Source organism: Nicotiana tabacum, chromosome 7, assembly GCF_000715075.1.
Source record: "Nicotiana tabacum cultivar K326 chromosome 7, ASM71507v2, whole genome shotgun sequence".
NCBI lineage: Eukaryota > Viridiplantae > Streptophyta > Magnoliopsida > Solanales > Solanaceae > Nicotiana > Nicotiana tabacum.
Genome location: NC_134086.1, coordinates 91,435,584 through 91,456,306, shown reverse-complemented (window position 1 = coordinate 91,456,306; position 20,723 = coordinate 91,435,584). Strand labels below are relative to the sequence as shown.

General features: G+C 36.2%; 1 protein-coding gene across 1 annotated transcript; it reads right to left on the bottom strand.

The window, feature by feature from the left end:
* Positions 1 to 1,596: 1,596 nt before the first annotated feature.
* On the bottom strand, positions 1,597 to 7,313 carry LOC107829283 (protoheme IX farnesyltransferase, mitochondrial). The gene is made up of 7 exons (XM_016656759.2): positions 6,924 to 7,313; positions 4,671 to 4,800; positions 4,280 to 4,417; positions 4,011 to 4,144; positions 3,271 to 3,396; positions 2,807 to 2,910; positions 1,597 to 2,336 (listed from the first exon to the last, which is right to left on the bottom strand). Exons 1-7 carry the CDS (start codon positions 7,232 to 7,234, stop codon positions 1,966 to 1,968), a joined length of 1,314 nt encoding a protein of 437 aa, XP_016512245.1. The 5' UTR covers positions 7,235 to 7,313; the 3' UTR covers positions 1,597 to 1,965.
* Positions 7,314 to 20,723: the final 13,410 nt, after the last annotated feature.

Genomic DNA, 20,723 nt, shown 5'->3' with positions numbered 1-20,723 from the left:
GGTAAAGAATAAAATATGATTATTTAATAATAAGGAAGTGCAAGATGAGAGGGAAAAAATAAGGTAATGATGCTATCACACCAAATCAGTCATTCCATAAAGTGACATTTTTCGTCGTTACGTAACAATATAATATAATAAAATTTAAATACTAACAATCAAAACAAATATTATATTTAAAATAACAATACCGGCGGAATTGCTTACTCTCTCTCTTTCTTATGCGTGGTCCAATTTCTCACGCTTCTCTATTTGTCCACGTCCTATTTCTCTTGCACATTCCACCCGTAATGATAGACTACATTTATCAGTAAGGGCATATGTTCTGACCTTGTTGTGGTCGCCGCCAATGATGGCACGGTTGTTGGGACAACAACATATGCTGAAAAGCTTGATGTACCTCTTGCTATGGTGGACAAAAGGCGCCATAATTATAATAATTTTAATTTCAGGGTAAGATGCTATTTGACATTTAGAATAATGCCAAAAAATGAGATGAGCACTAAATTAGATATACAAGATTTCATTTAAAATATTTATTTATGTATTAAGCTAAGAATCATTGAGTTTACTTTTATACCCTTGGTTGATTGGCTTTTATAATTTATATGCTTTACGAAAAAGACAGGAATATTTTTGACCTTTTGGTACTTTTATCTATGTATAAGTTATACATGGATTACAGGATTAGTTATTCCATATTATTGGCGGCATAAAATAATAAATCAATTGGTATATTAAGTAATACAAGGATTTGTATAATTCAAACTACTCCATAAACCAAACATTGAATAAATTAGAATGTGACGAGTCTAAATGGAACAAAATGGACAGTGGGGTTAGTGTAGTTCTTTGGTTGTTGTAACATCGATAGCAATTTCGTCCGTCAAAGCAATAGGTCATTATGTATGTTGGATAATACACTTTAACTCCCTATTGAAACCTAATCAATGCTGAAGCTCCAGAGAATTCATCATGTACAATGTTTTATATCGAATTGTATGGATTTTGGATCCTCGGGTCACAGAGGCAGGAAAGCTGTATAGCCGTGCTTTTCTCACTTTTAGTCGCGCCAGAAATTATTTATATTCGCTATCCGAAAAAGTGTATAAAATTATAGTAGACTTTTTTATATAACATATAGAATGTGTGTATGCATATATATACATACATATATACATACATTTTTTCAGTTATTATTTTGAGAGGGACTGTACAATGTCATTTCCCTATGATAAAATGAAAAAGAATGACAAAATGAAATAATAGATGAATTATTTTTTCAAGTAGTTCCATCATACCAAATGACCCCTTATGGTTATGTTCTTTAACCCAGAACTTGTCATGTTTATGTTCTTTGACCAGCAATCGCGATGGTTATGTTCTTTATTACCAGCACCTGTTAATATATATATATTAAGTGAAATTCTTTTAACTTTTCTTTTTTAAAACTAATTCTTGTTACCTTCTTTTATACTTACTTTCTACTTACAATGGCTTTCATGTAATTTTCGAGTATCTAATTTTTAAAACTTCTTTCGTAGCAATTCTAAATGCACCTTGAAATATGGTGAAGTTCACCAACAAGACATTCAATTTGAGACAAAATGCACTTCATCCATAGCATCAATGAATTTACAAAGTCGCTCTCGCAACATCACTAGCCTCGACGTTATTTATGCCAATCATGTAAAAGCTCTCCGCAACACCGGATCAAGGAAATAAGATTATTCCATATGCATCATCTGTAAGATACCACTTTGCTCTGGTAAACATAATTGTGGACCAAACAATAAAAAGAACAAAATCTATTCCTTGGACATCCCACGCCCAAAGTTACTCAAAGTCTCAAACCTTTAAAAGTATGACATCCAGGTGCTGCCAATAAGCCAATATAAAGGGGTACTTCTGTTCCTGTTTTTATTACATTAGTACAAAAACAAATTTCGAGAAAAGATTCATATCTTATGGTGTGGCATATGAAGGAGCTGGCAAGAAAGGAAATGGAGCAACTGAGGCATACGATACAGGTGGCCGACGTTGACTACCACCTACAGACTGTTTCTTTCTGTTTTCTTGCGACCCCTCTGTACTTTCCAATGAAGATGACATCTCAACAATCTTAATGGAGTTTTCAATAGTCATTTGCTGCTGACTCTCAGTTACACGATGAACTAGAAGCCCAGACATAAATACGGGAAGATAGAGAAGGCTGGCATGGAACATTCTCCTAGCCTCTTTGGTTGTACGGTTCAGGTAGAATGATACTGCTGTACAGCTAATAGCCAGAGCAAGAAGTGTCGATTCCAGGCAAAACCACCCAGATGTCAACCCCCCTGCATGCAGACAGTCATAAGAGAAGGAAGTTCAGAGACGAGCAGGAAGAGGGAGGTTAGACGTTAACAAAGTACAAACGGTAATCACAAACAGAGGAAAGGTACATTGAGCAATTGCCATGAAACCATGAAGCTGCTAGGCAAACCAATCTAGGACCAGATATTCATTCCAAGATTTTCTACAACTCAGGTAGCATTTCCATAATGATATTTAAGCAATTTCATATTTATGTACTCCACAGAAACCTAAAAAGTTGTCATTGTACACACTTTCCTAAACCAGGGTCATCTACAAAAAGGGTCAAATTCACGTAATTAAAGTCAACTTAAGACACCTAACGTTGGACAGAGAGGAAAATACTAGTCCACTTACCTTATAAAACTTGGTGGCGCTTCAAGCCATGTCAAGTAATTTTTACACAGACAGTAATGGAAAAATGGAAATATTCCTATATAGAAAATTGACTCACAATCATAGGCTAGGTAACCCAATGGTAGTAGATATAGGCAGTTCCTCAAGGCAACAGCGGCTGTCCTCTGACCAGAAGCATCAGCAAGAGAGAACATCTTGAACCTATACAGAGAATGATAAATGATAAGTCCAGGAAGAATCTCAGGGGCCAACTTAGAAGAAATATATAGAACATTATGAGAAAAAAAAGGACGCTACATGATGTCAAGCAGCTTTTATTGCAAGCATCATCAACAAATATTCAAGCTCCCCCACCCCCAGCCCACAATAAGCCTCCAGTAGCCCAAGATTTTTATCGGTCATTTATTACATGAAGACTAAAGCTCGAGGACCTCTTTAGAGATAGCACATGCGGGAAAATTCTCGGTGTCTAGATGCATATGAGCATTAATTGAAACAATATGGCTACTTTCACCATGCAACAGCCTTGACATTGAAGATCATTACATAATCAGTACTTACCCTCCATCAGCATAATCTTTACGGCACAAGTACGCTAGGGCCATGAAATGAGGTATTTGCCAAAAGTACAGAGCTGCTGGGAGGAGCAATCCATTCAGAGACACTTGACCAGAAGCTGCGGCCCACCTATACAAGGAGAGAAAACCTTTCATTATGGGCTCATCAGCTGTAGACCCACAGCAATTGCAAAAATACCAAAAAACAAGCTAAAACATAGTTATATCCAGGTACTTGCTGTAAGTGGTACTCTATTAACATTTCCGTAGTAACAAACGGCAATTTATAACGTAAATATGCAATTCAGCTGGATAATATTTCATCCTTTCTGCAACTAAATAAGAAACTTCCCATGCAACGGGTCTGAAAATAATCATAATCCATGAAGAGAGTTGCACTCTGAAGGTGGAATTGCTATTTTACTATGCAGAATAGCTACATAACAAAATTAAGTAATGCATAACTCTGAGGAGCGCAATGAAGCATACTCAAAGAAAATATAGATCTGAAGCATGCCAAAACGATCAGTCTAGTAAAATTACGTGCATAGTACAGCATGCCAAAATATGCCTATCAATGAACATTCTCAAACCAACAATTAATTCGTGAACTTGTAAGAAAAAAACAAAATAGAATGATAAAAGATCATGTCTCCTTTATGCGCAGGTACATAGACACAAAATTTAGGTGGGACCGATATTGGTAAGGCAGAAAGCCTAAAGAGTGTATAACAAGACAATTACCCAAGCAGCGGTGGGATAGCACCAACAATTGCACCGACCCATGTATTTATTGGATGTATCTGCTTTAGCGGTGTGTATACAAACGCATACAGCACAAGATTAGAAGCTCCAAGGCCAGCTGCCAACAGATTAGCCTGTAGAAGCCTTGTCATAGAAATTGCAACATCAATCCCTCAATCAATAATTTATATCAACGGAAAGAAAGACAGTCTATCTAATTGCAATATATATATATATTGTCAGACTAGTTGCAGAGGATATCCGGCCACCTTGCTAGCCAGTAGAGCAGTGCCCACTATCCCAGAAGATGCTGCCCATGTTACTGCATGAGGTATACTAATCCGTCCTGATGGCAATGGTCTTCTCTTAGTTCTGTTCATCTTAGCATCATTTTTTACCTCAAACACCTAAGAGCAAAAACTACAACAATTAATCACTGAGTTTCACTGCTTAAAAAAATGCATGAAAAGCATATGCTGCATCAACTGACACTGATGGATACAAGCTTATATCCTTCAATTGTTTCTCAAAGAAAAACATTAAGGGAAAAGGCACAAATTTCTTGACGGCCCACCCGGGGATTTACCCACTTTATCGTGGGAGGGCTTCAATTCTCATTTAGGTGGCCATTCAGTTGTCAGCAAGATTGCAGCATTATACCTGATTTAACGTGTTAGCCGATGCCGCCACCATCATTGTGCCAGCACATGTGCAGCAAAGTCCCATGTAGTCAATGGCACTACCACTCCCAAGGACATACCCAGCGCCGGAGGTTGCAACAACTAGCATACTGAAATAAGTGTTTAGAGAAAAATGAAGTAGCAAAAATACATAGTGGTAACATATTGAGTAGCTCATTTACCAACATTCTGGAAAGAAAAGACTGGAACAATCAGAACAAGCAATAGATCCAAGCTGTAGTCAATAAAGAATATAGAAGCTCTTCAACTGAGTGAAGAGCCAAGGAATACTAAGATCAGAAATTTGGAATGGTTGATAGCACTCTTTTTTCTCCCACTAAAGGAAATCCATATTAGACCACTGAAAAATGAGGAATGGAGCTGGAGAACAAGAAAAACCAGTGTCTTGTCTTTTTTTGCTGCTTCTTGGTCTGGATCTTAATTTGCTTAAGCTTCTAATTTATAATACTAAAACACTAACGTAACTAACTTCATTTGATGAAAAAGTTGATTCTCATGTCCTTTAAAACTAGCCTTGACAAGCTAAGACTAATCTCAAGCTAACTTTTTGGCCCACAATCTCCTACTTCTATTTTTTTTTATTGTGTGTTTTTTACAGAAGATAAGAAGCTTGTATCTTGAAAGGGAACTTTTTTTTTTATTGGTGTGCTTTTCATAGCCTATCTATTTTTATCATTTCACCTAATTTTTTTTATGAAGTAAATTGCATTAGAAAAGGCATCAATAAGATGCAGAATTACATCATTTCACCTAAAACATTTGCAATGTAAATCTAAAATGAACAGGAAAATCCATTAAAATTGGATACGAATTGAGTCTTTAATGATTTTTTGTAGTATAATAATAGCTGCTAGCCTCTTCTTTTGCTTCTCACTTTCGGACCCCTATAATATGTTTTAACTTTTATTGCTCTAAATGAGTAAATGGACCTACCATCACCAGGAAAATCATTAAAACGGCCATAAAAACCAAAGTGTTCTATTGAAAGTTAACCCTTTAGGGAAACAATAGAGGCTTAGAGTACTTTATGGACAACATCCAACTGTCCAAGTGTATCAGTCAGATACAGTACAACATACACAGTCAACCTCGAACACGTGCTACTCCCATTTAGTCACATTTTGACAAGACTGCCTTACCTTCTAAAACCGTTTGTCCTTCATTATTATATTGCTATAGTTCATGTATATCATTCACTAATTACTCAGCTAAGTTGCCAGAGTCTTGGATCTTCACCCCGCAAAATTTTGATTATCTGCAGCAGCCAGCTATCATGGGAATTTATTCTACACATTGGTACCCTTGCCTCACAACCACCACAAGAGAAAGAAATAAAAGGCAGAAAAACACACAATACATCAACCAAATATCCCCCCTCCTTCCACCCCTCTCTCTAAAAAAAATAAGCCAAGGATAGTAAGATATAAAAGTTGGAATGGTTGACAGCACGCACTTTTCTCCTGCTAAAAGAATTTCATATCAGAACATTGAAAAATGAGGAATGGAGCCGAAAGCACCAGAAAATAGTAATTAGTCTTCTTTTTCTGCTTCTCAATTGGATCTTAATCCGCCTTAAAATTGTAATTTGCACTACTTCTAAACACTAATCCTTGAAGTAACAAACTTGGTTTAATGAAAAAAATGATTTCTTTTGTGTTATCAAAACTAGCATCAACAATCGAAGAGTAAATTGGTATGTCCACTACACTCCAGAGTCCAGCCTCACTCTTTGACCCACTATCACCTACTTTTTTTTCTTCGCCTACTTTTTTATTATCATTTCACCTAGAGTTTCCAACACAAAATCTAACATGAAAAGGAAAACCAATTTTCATTAATCGCGTGCATGTCGACCAATCCACTGGGCGACCTACTATAACCCACAACCTACCAAAACTGGGGCAAATGGGCTCACACTGAGAGCATTGTAGCAGGATCAATATCAGATCAATATCCTTCGTGATATCTACAAGATGACCTAAAGTCCATTCCTGTAAGCACAACTACACAGGCCCTAACGTCCCAATAACTCTACGAAGCCAGTTGATACATAAGTTAATTCACATACTCCAATAATTGGATTCAGCAAGTTATTAGGCAAATACTAAACAGCAGTTGCAGTACCATTACAGGAACAATCAACTACATCATCCGGTCCAAATAAATCCAACAGTACTTTGAATAAGGATTCACACAGCAAAAAGGGGCAAACCTTAAGCGAGCTTTAGAAAGCTCCCAATAACAGCGCCCATAGTGCTTAGCAAAATCCACAACATCCCTAGATTTCAAAACTGATGCTGCAGCCGCAAAAGATGAAAGATCCACAGCTGAAGGACCCGGAGATCCGGACGAAAACCCCAACTTTACTGAACCGGCAGCTTCAGTTGACTCCGGACCGGAGCCGGCGGCTGTAGAAGTGGATCGGGTAACAACGCCATGATGAACTAAAGGAAGACGAAGAGAGGAGGAGGATTTGGAGGCGGCTAGGAGCTTCGAAGAGAAACCCACCGTGTTTCTCCACATGGCCGAGTCTGAGTTAGGGCGAGTTGAGAGAATGTTTCAAATTTGATCTGTGGGATTTTGGACGATATTGTTAATGCCGTGTTATGTGTTTCTATTTTAGTCCCTGAAATTTTAGAAAACTAGTAGATTTAACCGCGCTTTGGGCGGTGGAAGAAACGAATGAATTTAAAAGAAAATTAGATAAAATTAGTCGAATTAGAAAAGATATAGAAATATTGTCATGTATATGTGTATAAAAATGACTATAATCTATTAATGAAATCACAACTCTGATATTTTATAAGAATTAGAGCTAGATAAAATGCATTTTCATTATCATATTTCTTTAAAACAAAAAAATTTAAGGAAAATTTTCTCTTATGTGTGTATAGTTTAATACATGAATCTGTTAGTCTAATTATATATTAGATACAGCATACATGTATATATGTATTTGAGAAAGTTTTTTCCATTCTAATTACAGAAATTAACATGAAATGAAAATTAAGAAACTAAAAACAAAGCGAAAAAAGAAAAAGAAATACGAGGCAAGTCTGTCCATTAAATTCATTTCCGCTATCTATTTTACGATTCAATTTTTTTTCTTCCTTTTACTATTCTTTTTCTTTCTTTTGCTATTCCTTAATATCCTTCTCAATTCCCCATCCCTTAATTAAGGGATATACTTTTATAGAATTTCTCTTGTCCTACTTGATGCTTCAAGGCAACATTGTGTAGCAGCACATTCTGCAGGTCCATGCATCGATCATCCTCTTGATCATCCAAGAACATGTACCATCAAATTCTCAAATCAAAATATTTTTAGATTATGAAGGTCATGTATCCCTATAAAAGTAGTTTTAAAAATTGTACTCCAATGTACTCATAATCCAAGAATTACAGGAATCTCACCAGTATATCTATTAATGAGCAAAACCTCTAACCAGAATTATATTACATTATAGGGAGGCAGAACACAAATAGCACCATAAGTTTTCTTCCCGCGTACCCATATATGTGTCATTTGGTCCCAAGTAACAAAAGAACTCGTGTCCTCATGGATGGATTAGAAAAAATCATCATCATATATAATTTTACCTTTAAAATATGGGAGATATATAATCCCTCCCGATTTTATAAACTCTTTCAACCTTTTTTTTTGCTCGATCCAAGATGAAGTAATTATTTTTTGTATTTTTATTCGAGCAACTTTATGGTTCTGAATAACAAGGAGGAAATATATGAATGGTAGCATATCTCCATTGTTGGTATATTTATAAGTGTGGTGTCGGAGACTCTAGGGATTCTTTTTCCACCATAAATAAGGAATATGAAAGATTGCAATAGTTATTCTCTCAATTGTTTGTTCATTAATGGGTAAATAATGATCAGGTAACTGCTACAAGTATTACTGTCTTTATGTTGGTATGCGTTTTTTATACATGTGGGTAAAAGTTTATTTCTATTGAATTCTATTATAACCTCATGATGAATATGTCCATTGTGGGAGGTGACTTTTGGTTGGAGGTGTAATTAAGAGATTGGGGGACGTGGCTTTTGAATTCTTAATCATAGCACATAATAATAAATGGGAATATAAGCAGAAAAAGTAGGAAAAAACTCAAAAATCTGAAAAAATAGACAAATATGATATATATATATATATATTGTGTAATTGATATGCCAAAAGTTTATGAAACCGGCAGATGATAATTATGAGAAAAGTAAAAAAAAAAAAAAAAAAAAAAGAAGAAGGGATTGTATCAAAATTTTATGATGGGATATATTGTCAATTTTATACTGAGCTTTTGGAAATTCTCTCGCATCAATCATTCAATTGTATGTGTGGATTTCTCTTTGAGCATCACAAATGTTCAAACCATGTCATGTTTGGAGTATTTTGTATAAATTTACACCACTTATTTTTTTTAGTATATTTGTGGAGTTAAGTGACACTTATATTTTAAAATAGTTCACCAACACTATTTTTATTTTGAAATTCTAAAAACTATACAAACTATATATATATTTTCCGGCATTTACTTATAGTTGTCGGCATTACAATTATTGTATTAAAAAAAGATAAAATTAGATCGATCATCGAGTACAAAATTCTCTTTAGAAACAAATATGCGCAAGATAATTGGGATATAACCAAGATTCAAATGAGTGCTAGAGATTTGGATCACAAAATTACGATATTCACAAAGCTCCCCATCTAAATTGGAAAAGAAACTTTGTTGCCATCGTGGATAATGCTAAATTCACACCCCATTTTTTTTCTTTCAGTCAAAGGTATATACCAAAATGTTGATTTGCAGGGGTAAATTAGAAATAGTTGATTGGATTAAGTCAACGTAAACTCTCAAAGCACATAAATCATCCAGCAAATTGCGTCTTGTCTATGGCCATAGTGTCACCAATATTAGGTGGGAAAAACAAAAAATAGTGACACGTTTATTTTCAAGATTATGCTGAAAATGTTATTGTTTTTATTTCTTTTGGTTTTGGTAAGACCAACTATGTTTGTACACTTCACCAACTCTTTCATCAAGTGGCTCCATATTTCTCTACAGTTGCTTTTGGTCATATAAAGTAGCTATATATTCATATAAAGAGAGTTAAAATTTTCTAATATATATATATATATATATACTAAGTCTTTAGGTGTCACAAAAGAAAATTTTGTACTGTGGTACGAGTTTGCCTTTTGATTTTAATAGATCATGGAACAATAATCCCAAATTTCATTATTCAGCTTAATTGAATAAATTTCATAGTCAATTTCTCTAGGTTTCAGAAGACTTTTTTTTATTACTACAAGACAATCTGCATAATTTTTAACATACTAAGAGAAAGTTCAAGTCCCACCAGAATATTTTGCTAGCTGATGATAAATAGAATAAAATATGGTGATCGAAGAATTATGAAAAGTTCTAAAACTCCTACTGCATAAATTTTTTATGTATTATGATACTCACTTGCAAGCCTATAGGGCTCCTTATGTAGGGGCTCAACTAGTATTCATCTGTAATTTCTTGCTCAATGCTTGGATATATGTCCTTATGGCAACAGGGTGAGAGAAATTCTTTAGAACTCAAAGCTTAAACGGTTCTTAGCTATGTATGCAATGAGTTACATTAAGATCTCATGCAGATAATATTGCGTTGTGCAAGGCAATGTTATCTAATGAATGTATCAACAGTGGAAGAAGAAACACATACATAAGCACATTCACGTCCCCTTTTTTTGGTAGTTGAGCTTAGGTCGATTAGATAAAACAAGCAACTTATTGCTATCTTTTGCTCGGTATGCAGACTTTAAACATTATGTATGTTCACTTTGTTGCATGCAAAAGAAAGCACACTAATGCTATATAACAAGAATTAAAGGACATGAGGAATCTAGAGACAAGTTCCAAAGTCAGCATGGTGAATTGGCCTCCAAGGTTGAATCAGCAGAATTGGATGACAAAATTTTAGCTGAGTAAATACATTGTTTTGTCAAAAAAGTTTTAAAAGGAAATGTTGAAAATAGATAACACAGAGCAAAACCAAAATCCATATTCAAATTGTGATGGTAGGCTATAATCTCGTATTTTAGTCGTTTATTACGCCCTAATTCACTGCACTTTAATTGTATTTGAGCTTTAATCACTAGTGTTTTGTACTTATTATGTGTTTTATGCCTTGTATGAGTGATTCCGAGTGATGTAGATGTTATGGAGCTAATTCGAGCTTTGAAGTCTAAGTAAAAGCCCAAGGGATTAAGCCGGGATCGTGTTAGGAGGTCGAGGACCAAGCCTGGACATCAAAAATCAAAGTTTGAACCATACTCTGAGAAAATCCCACAGCCGCGGTGCGTGAGGCGCCGCGGTTGTACAAACTCTGTTGCCTGACAGAAGTTGAGCTCTCTGTATTTCCCCATTCATGCCTCGCATGGCGCGTCATCCCATGCGGCGCGCCTGTGCAAATTTTACAGAGCCATTGTCCTATTTCGGCTAGGAGAATGTGGTTTCATCTGGGACCGACCCTACTTGGTATAAATGCATGGAAACACGTTATTTTCTAGACTTTTGACATACTTTAGACGTAAGAAAGCTAAAGAGGAGTTGGAGGAGCCAAAGCTCAAGGATTTCATCACTCCTTCCTCACTCAAGACCCGAGTTTGGATTGAATTTATATTTTCCTATACTTTTATTATATTTGTGACAAATTACTCCATGTCTATAGAGTAGTACTCTTTGGGGTTTGATGGATTTGGTGTATTGATATTTGTTTGATGATTATAACTCTAGTTTTATGTATTGAAGTGTTTTTGGATGATTTAATCATTGCATTTTGTTGTCACTTGTGCATATAATCGAGAGAGGCATAACTTATGATATATCTGCATTATATTGTTGGTTGAGTTCACTAATTCTTCTTAGTAATCAAATAAGTCTAGTTGAATCATTAATTAAACATAGTTAGGAGGATAATCGAGAGAGGTTCTCCTAAAGATCAATCCACTACGCATTCTTGCATATCTTCATAGAGATTAAATTGGTTCATCTCGTGAGGTTGGGGCTTAATCGAGAGAGGAGTTTCTACTAAACAATTGAACTGATAATTAAGTGAATTCGGGAGACTCACTTGAACATTAGAAGTGAATTAACTAGTGTTAAATCCCAGACAATTATCTTGCACCTATCCTATCAAAACCCTATCTTCTCCCATTGATATCTTTCTTTGATTATTCCTTGCTTTGATTGTCATTAGTCAATAGCTTAGATTCTTAGTTAATTTTAGTATTAATCACATAAATCTCAATTGTTGATCATCTTAGATAGCAATCAAGCTAGAAACTACAAGAATACTGTTTAAATCCAATCACTATGAATACGATATTATACTATACTATATTTGATTAGCGAAAATAATTATTAGTGGTGTTCTGGACTCGTCAAATTTTAGCGTCGTTACCGGGGATTGACAATCAATAGTGTTTGAAATAGCTTGTAGTGCTAATTCAAGAATTTTACTTTTTTTACTTTTCTCTTTTTACGTTTGGAGTTCTTTAATTGTGCGCTGGCCACAGGTTAAGAGTGGTGCATGACTCGAGTTTCTAGGAAGGAAGTGTTACCATACGAGACATAAATTGAAAAACAACTACGACAGCTGAGGAAGGAAAGAAGTCCCACCGAGACGTTAGAAAATGTTAGGCAATCCTCAACCAAAGAAACTATAGCTGGAGAAGATGATGATAATGTAGATTTGACTGCACGAGAGGTAGCCCAACAACAAGAAAGAGCTGCACGGGATGCTGAAGAAACAGCTATTAGAGATGCACATATTATCTATGAAGAAGAGAGGGCTCGGAGAATTGCTTAGAATCAACCCTTGGCTGCAGATCAGTTTGGAAATATAGCTCCCGGGTCTAGGAGATCACTTAGCAATTATGTTAGACCGGTTTACAACCAAGGATTATCAAGTGTTTGATCACCTCCAATTGCAGCTAACAATTTTGAGTTATCCGCTCACTTTATCTTTGCACCAAAACTCTTCATGTTTCCGAGCAAAAAGGGCAGCTGTGAGCACGTGATTTTTGCCCCACATGAATTACTCCTACAGAATTCCAAAGAATTAGATTTTTTCTTATAATTGTTTGTTATTTTAATAATTATTGTAGAATTTTTCTGATTGTTTGCATTTTTATGTGCATGTTTAATTTTATTTAATTCATGAAAAATACAAAAATACATTGCATTTGCATTTAGGATTTAATTTTACATTTTTGGATTAATTGGTAATTTAGTTTGTTTTATAAAATATGAAAAATCAAAAAAAAAAGATAACTCATTTTGGCATTTTAACTCTTTAATTTTGAATTTCATAGCTTTTTCTTTTAATTTAGGACTTAATTAATTTTTGTAAATATTATGTTGAGTACTTAATATAATTTGGTAGGTTAATTTAGTTTTTAAGAGTTAATTTAGGTTTTTATTTTAAATTTGAAAAGAAAAGGATTTTAAATTGAAAAGAAAAAGAAAGAAAAGAGAAGAAATAAAAGAAGTCCGAATTTTGGGCCATTTCAATTAATTTCCCCCCAAACCCAAACGATTTTTCTCCTGAAACTCGTTCAAACCAGCCCAGTCATGCCTCAACCCGGTCCAACATTTACAGCTTAACCAAACGACGTCGTTTGGAGTTCTTTGAGTTAAAACAATCTGAGCCTTCTATTTTGTCATATCCAACGACCCCAAATCATTTCCCCCATCCCCTTTAAAAGTGTCTGAACCCCCCTTTCATTAACCTAGTACTATGAACTACTTCACTTCATCTCCCTAATCTCCATAAACCCTAGTGCCGCCATAAATTCTCCACCATATCCAGCCGGCGGCGCCACCTCTAATCTGCCCCAAATTTACACCACAACACCCCCATGACTTTCCCTCTCCCAATCCCTAACTAGTTTCCCCCAAATCCTTTCAGAATCCTTCGAATCTTCAATTGAGACGACCCGATCCCGAACTCTAAAATCCCAAATCTCCTGAATCAGCAAGTTTCGTTAAAGGATTGGAGTTGAGTTTGATTTTATTCGTGTGTTCTCAACGAGAACACACGATTAATGTCAATATCGGCTAAAATCAAAGGTGTTAAAGAATTTTTCATTTTCTAATGTCCAATCGTCTCTTAGGTACTTGTTCTTTTTGTTCTGTTTGTTTTTCTTTTCTTCACTTTTCATTTTTATTTCTCATCTCATCTTCTTCTGCTTCTTTCTTTTCTTTCTTATTTTTCTATTTCTTCAAATCATTTTGGTATGCATGCTAGTTTTAGGTCTATTTTTAATTAGCACGTTTTTTGTTTTTGTTCGATTTTGTTCAAATGCTTGTTTGTTTCTATTTTCTTTGGGCTCAGGACCTCATGAGTCCTTACGACTCTGTAAGTTAATATCTTGTGGGTTTTGATTTTGATTGAATTGAGGTTCTGAAAATCAGAAGCCCAAAGAGAGGGATTAGCCTGGGTTTGGCAAGCCCATGTCTGTTTAGTCTTGGGTCAAAATTGGCCCATATTTTGGTCGAGGGTAAATAGCAGAGGTTTAAAGGTTTGTATAACTAGTCTAGGAAGCTGCCTGCAAGGTGGGTTTGGGACTTGTTTGAAAAATAAATTTTGAAATTAAGGACTGAAAAGCAAAAACGAAAATTAAAAAAGGAGTAAAGGGCAAAAACTGAAATCATTTCTACTGCCCTAAAACTTCTCTATAAAAGGCTAGTTACTTCACTCTCAAGTAAGATTTTGGGAGAGATTAAAAAAATACTGAAATTTAGAAAAACAACCGAGTCTTCAAATATTGAAATCCATTGCAATTTCTGGTGAAAATTGGTTCAGCTTCCTGTTTGTTCTAGTATCTGAAAGTTACAAGAATTTCTGGGTCATTTTTTTCCAAGTCTAAAATTGGTTTTCAAGTCCGTTTGTTGCTGGTTTACTGAATCGAATATGTTACTGTTGTTTCTTTTTAAACTCCCAGCTTATTTTCCCTTGTTATTTTGTTGTAACCAGGTATTCACTACACTTCCTTGACATGTAAAATGGAAGAACATGAAGCTGTTTGATTGAGCTGAAATTCTATGGCATATCAGTTTGTTAACTGTTGTTTTTTACATTCCTGAAATCATTAGATTCTATAATTAGTTTAATTTTCTTCGTTATGTTTACTCTTTTCTATTTTAGTTTTAAGCTCTATTTGTAATATTGGATAAATCATTGGCTCTAGTCACTTAGTTTAAATGAGTTGAGCTTGTGTTTGTATGGATGGACTGTTAAGATTACTGCAGTAGAAGGTTCAGTCGATTTACATGTGTTTTAGATCTGCTTTAGTTTTGCTAAAATCAGTGTTTGTTTTGGTGTTGATTTCTGATTGAACTTGCTAAAATGACAAGTATAGGCCGGGGATAAAAACTTTCAATTGGAATATATACCAGTAAGTGTAGTCTACTATTTGAAGTCATGTAGTACTTTATTTCATGAAATTGTCAGCTGATTTGTTTCCAAGCTAATAGTCAGTATACAGTCATCTTAGATAAAGGAAATGTTCTAGGTTATTACCTTAAGGGTCGAGCCCTACACTGAATTACTCTTGGTTTGTTTGTGAGCTTGTTTAAGTTGGGTTTAATGTTTAAGTTCAGAATTGTTTGCATGACAGTCTCATGAGGTTGATTTGCTATCGTATGTGTTGAAGAGGGGTTTTAATTGGGGTTTAAATCTCACAATTGTCTATGAGTTAGCTGGGGGTTAATTTAAATATGGTCACTATACAGATGTGTACTATTGAAAGCCATCAGGCCCTTGTTGTTAGGCTCGATTGTCAAGTGCCTTTTATACGCTGCAGGGACTCGATCTTGAGTCCTGCGTTTCCCCAGCCCCATTTTAAGAGATTTGTTTTCCTCTTGGGCTTTGGACTTTGAAGGCGTTTGCAAATGAGAATGGTATGCCGACTGCTGCTTGGGCCTGTTTCTCGAAGCCCAGTAGCTCATTATTTGCCACTGCTGGATTTTTCCACAGCAAGCTTAGCCTAGAACGCATGAAAGTTTAAATTTTAGAAGTTCAAACATGTTGCCTTTTTCTCTTTCAAAAGTTTTAAGTGTTGCCATAAACGACAGTTTTCATTTCTTTGGTTCGCGAGAGTTTGGATTCATTTTGTGCTTGGATTTCGAATTTATTTGTGAGTGAGAATAACATTGTCTTATGGTGCTTGGGCCTGCATTTCGAGCCCAGTGGTTAATTTGAATGCTACAGTCAGTTTCGTCTATGGCAGGCGCGACCCAAGTGCCTGAAACCAATGTGATTTTAGTATGTGTGCAAACATTAGTTTTAAATTATGTTTTTTTTGTTTAAAATAATTCTTTTACCTAAGTTGAGGTGTGCCATATTAAGTAACTCCAATAGTTTATGGCCCTCATAATTTAAAAATAAGAAATTATTTGAACAATTAGATTTGAGGCGTGCCATATTAAGTAAGATATAATTTATGGCCCTCAAAAACTTAGTTCGAACATCCTTTAAAATGAGAATCGAGGTGTGCCATATTGCAAAAATAGATAACCCATGGCCGTCGAATAATTAATTTTAACCCTTTAGAAATTGAGGGTGTGCCATTAGTTGAATTTTTCATGGCCCTCGCAAACCTTGTCATTAACTTGAAAGGGCATAGTTGCTTTTGGCACGTAGTTTAAATTAATTTTCTTAAACTCGGGTGTGCATTTCATGTGACCCAACTCTAATTCTCAACAACGTTAAATAAAATATATCGTGGATCGCGGGTGCATTTCATGTGGCGTGGTTCAAGACGTGCTTTAAATAATGTTGAATTTTCCTAAAAAAATAATTAAAAATGGTTAATAAGTTAAAAATGCACCATAGGCTAAAACATGTAATAAATCAGATAATAGGCCAATTATAATAGTTTAAGCGACCGTGCTAGAACCACGGAACCCGAGAATGCCTAACACCTTCTTCCGGGTTAACAAAATTCCTTATTCAGAATTTTTGGTTCGCAGACTTCAAAAAGAAAGTTGATTTTCCTCGATTTGGGATTTAAAATAAATCGGTGACTTGCGACACCGTAAAATATTCCAAGTGATAATTCTGATTAAATAATAAATAATCCCATTTCGAATAATGTCGCTTAAATTGGAAAAACTCCCTTATACCCCCTCGGGTGTGTAAAAAGGAGGTGTGACAGCTTTGGCGACTCTGCTGGGGATCATAACCCAGAACTTCCAGTTCAGGGTTCAAGAACTCGAGCTTAGAATAGCTGTTATATTTGGCTTTATTCATTATCTGATTTTTACATGTCTGAGCCAAATGTGCTAAATGCTACTTTTTACCGCTTTGATATTGATTGAATTATATATATAAATTGTTACGAAACCCTCTTCTCTCTGAGTCTTCTAAATCATCTAGGAAGTGTGCACTTCGTGTGACTTCTTTTCTGTTAGAGTCTTATCCTAATTTTAGAATGTTGTTCGGACAAGTTGCAAAGTCGGTGAAGCTTCTGTATTCCCGGTACGCTGCTCCCTGTCGGCTCGAGCTGTCCACTCGGGTAAGTCAGGTCTAGAACAATACACCCAGATTTTAAACCTAGTATAACAAAGCCTCATGTCGGATCCCTAGTAGGAATGTTTGTTTGCATCACCTGCATTTGACTTTGGAGACTCAACACAGGGGTTGAGTCTGTCTAGGACAGGTATACCTGAAATGAAAAGACCATCCTGATGTATTCTACTTGCTACTTGTGCATTTATTTGCTTCGGATTTGCATGTTGACCGGCTTATGAATAATAGGAGAAAAGTTGGGAAAAAGAAAAAACAATGTGAGGGCTGAGAGAGATAATTACCTGTTTTTGAAAAAACCAATGACCAAAAGGTACCGAAACTCTGCCGAAATTATTGAAAAAAAAGGGAGATTTTTTAAAAAAAAATAAAGTTAGTGTTGTTTTTATTATGGAAAATCTGTCCGAACTACGCCAGTTTGATTCTCACCGGATGTGGGATACGTAGGCAACCCCCATCGGGTCCAACTTCATTTTTGCAAAAATAGAATTTTTTTAATTGTTTTGTCATAAATAAGTAAGGTGATGCCATTCTTGTCTAAAATAGCCGAATGTCCCCAAAAGGGCGTCGGAAGGCTATTTTTGCAAGGACAGCCACCTATGGTCTTTTTTTTCAAATTTTTGGCCGGTTAGCAAACACAACCCTAAAAGCTTCTTCCCCGAAGTGCTGAAGGGCCGTATTTGCAAAGTCGAGTTTTTTTTTTGTTTTTTTTGAAATGAAAACTTTTGAAAAGATGGTGATAACTTTTTCTTGAGTCAAAACGAATCATGATCCTTTAACTAAATCACCCTAATAAATGTGCAGGATGAGCACAAATGAAATGAACCCTTCACAGCTCTTGATGAAATCCCCTTACAAGTCCATATGTGGTGGAACGATTTAGGAAAAGGCAACAGAGGGACTGTGGTAAAAGTTTTGGGTAGTCTCGTGGGACTTTCTAAAAATCAAGCCGAGATTGGATGTGATTGAAGCCTTGATACCTTTCTGGGACCCGGCTCACAATATGTTTCACTTTTCTGATTTTGAGCTCACCCCCACGCTAGAGGAAATTGCAGGCTATGATGGCCTTAGTGGAAATCTTAGAAGTCGGTACCCGGTGTCACCAAGAACAGTGGTTCCTCACAAGTTTCTAGATATGTTGAGTATTAGCCGGGAGGTCTAGGATGGGAATTTATTCGATGGGTTTTGCACTTTCTAATTCTTGTACCAGCACTATGGAAATCCCCAAGGTTTTGAAGCGCCGAATACTGGTCTGACCCATGTAGGAAACAAAGATAAATGGGAGGCACGACGGGGCTTGGCCTTTATAGTAGCATTCTTGGGTGTCATAATCTGTCCAAGAAAAGACGGTAACATAGAATTGGATCTCGTGGGAATGGTTGATGTCATGATCAAGAAAGCTAATGGCACCCTGGTTCCAATGATCCTAGTCGAGATTTACCGAGCTTTAACCATATGCCGAGAATGGGGAAGATTCTTCCAGGGTTGTAACCTACTACTACAACAGTGGATACAAGAACATCTCTGTCACAGTGTCGGGTATATGAACTATGACATGACTGTTTTGAATTGCATCAAAGAGTTTGAAAATCGAGTGGCGGGTGTTGAATTTCCAAAATGTACAGAGGCTTGGTTTGCACACTTAAGTTCTTTAACTTCGGACAAAATTGAGTGGACTTTCGGATGGCTCCCTGTCACCGAAGTCATATACATGTCAGCTGAGGTGTGATATCTTCTCCTAATGGGTCTCCGGAGTGTCCAACCATACGCTCCTCACCGGGTATTGCGCCAACTGGGCAGGTTTCAAACTATTCCCATGATGAAGATCTGAGCCAACAAGTCATAGAGTTGGGCCCAAAGGCTGTATTCCCAGAAGGGAAAATTTGTCAGATTTGGAATGAGTGTAGATTTATAGAACCAAAGACTCTGGTGCGGAATTTAGCTAAAGGCGAGTTAGACCCTAATTACATGAATTGGTTCGGTAAAAGGTTTCAAATCCCTCGAGAGCCCGAAAGGCCTACTAAAAGACCTAACATCCAGCAATTCACTGACGACTCGCGGGAGCAATGGGACTGGTTGACGAAAGAAGCAAGCTATAGGGCCAAGATAAGTAAATTGGAGGGCAAATCAGGAACCTCAAGTTTGACAATAGTGTCCAAGCTGCCGCCGATGAAGGGGAAAAGAAGAAGCTGGCTTAGGAAAACGAAGCCCTCAAAGCTCAGATCCAGAAAATGAGAATAGCGGCTAAGAACCAGGAAAGAAGCCGAGCAGATGAAAGGCTTATAAGTGGTCTCAGAAAGAAAGTAATCAAGTGTCAAGATGATTTAGAAAAATCTGAGGCTAGTCTAGCAAGAGTCCAAGCACAACTGGCAAAGAATGCAGAAGGGCGGGCAGAGTTTGTGCGGCAGATGAAAAGAAAATATGAGGGAACGGTCATAGACTTGAAGATAAAGCTAACTACCCTTGAAAATGAGGTGGCCAAATAGGCTAGGAACTTTAAAGCCGAAAGGGAACATTGCTATGCTTTGATGGCCCAGATAGAGGAAGGTATGCAACAGTTGCAGAATCAAAACCATCATGACACCCAAGTGTTAGAAGCTCGGAACCAGCAAATCGGGTGTTTGCTCCAAGAAAAGGGTATAATCCGGGAGAGGTTTAGAGAAATTACCGACTACATCGTCATGAAATGCCACGAATGTGAGGACATGACTCGAACCACTTTCTTTGCTGTAGTAATGACGTTTGTCTGCCAAAAATGAGTGATCCGGAGCGTTTTCAAGGGAATCTTGCACATAGGCCTGTGGCAAGACCGAATGATGTCCCACGGCCCCCAGGAGTCGAAGCCCATATGTACTCTTGCTTTTTTCATTTATCAAGTCTGTATTTTAGTTTTTAGTTTAAAATTTTCTTTTGAGTTTGTTTGTAGTTTTTAAAATTCCAACAATTGAGTATGTTGGAGTCTTTTGTAATAGAAAAGTTTAGGAGTTTTATTAATGAAAATTGAAAGCTCCCAAAAATTGTTTCCTTATTTCGTACTTATTTCTTGAACTATGTGATGATCTAATTCACGCGGCATCGTGATACGTAGGCAATCCTCATCAGATCCAGTCATGATTTTTGTAAATAATTCAAATAAAAAAGGTATGTGGAAGGAAAAAACCGAAAGAAAAACCAAAAAGAAAGAAAAAGAGAGCCAAGGAAAAACCAAAAGAAAAACGAAAAAAAAAGCAAGGAAAGAAAAGAAAGGAAAATGGGAATGAGAGGAGAGGCATCAAAGAGCCAACGTGGAAAGAAAAGAAAATTGGGTAAATAAGAAAATCCGAGATGAAACATGCAACCGTGGAGAAACATGTAAAAACACATTTAACTGTATAGGTGCATCACACCCCAATGTGCAATTACCTATGTGTTAATTG

Excerpts from the sequence above, each read along its gene's own strand:
- LOC107829283 (XM_016656759.2), bottom strand. The coding sequence starts at position 7,234 with ATGTGGAGAAACACGGTGGGTTTCTCTTCGAAGCTCCTAGCCGCCTCC. Across the intron at positions 4,418-4,670 it reads CGGCTAACACGTTAAATCAG|GTGTTTGAGGTAAAAAATGA; the intron begins GTATAATGCTGC and ends TTTTGCTCTTAG. Across the intron at positions 2,337-2,806 it reads GGGTTACCTAGCCTATGATT|GGGGGTTGACATCTGGGTGG; the intron begins GTGAGTCAATTT and ends GTCTGCATGCAG.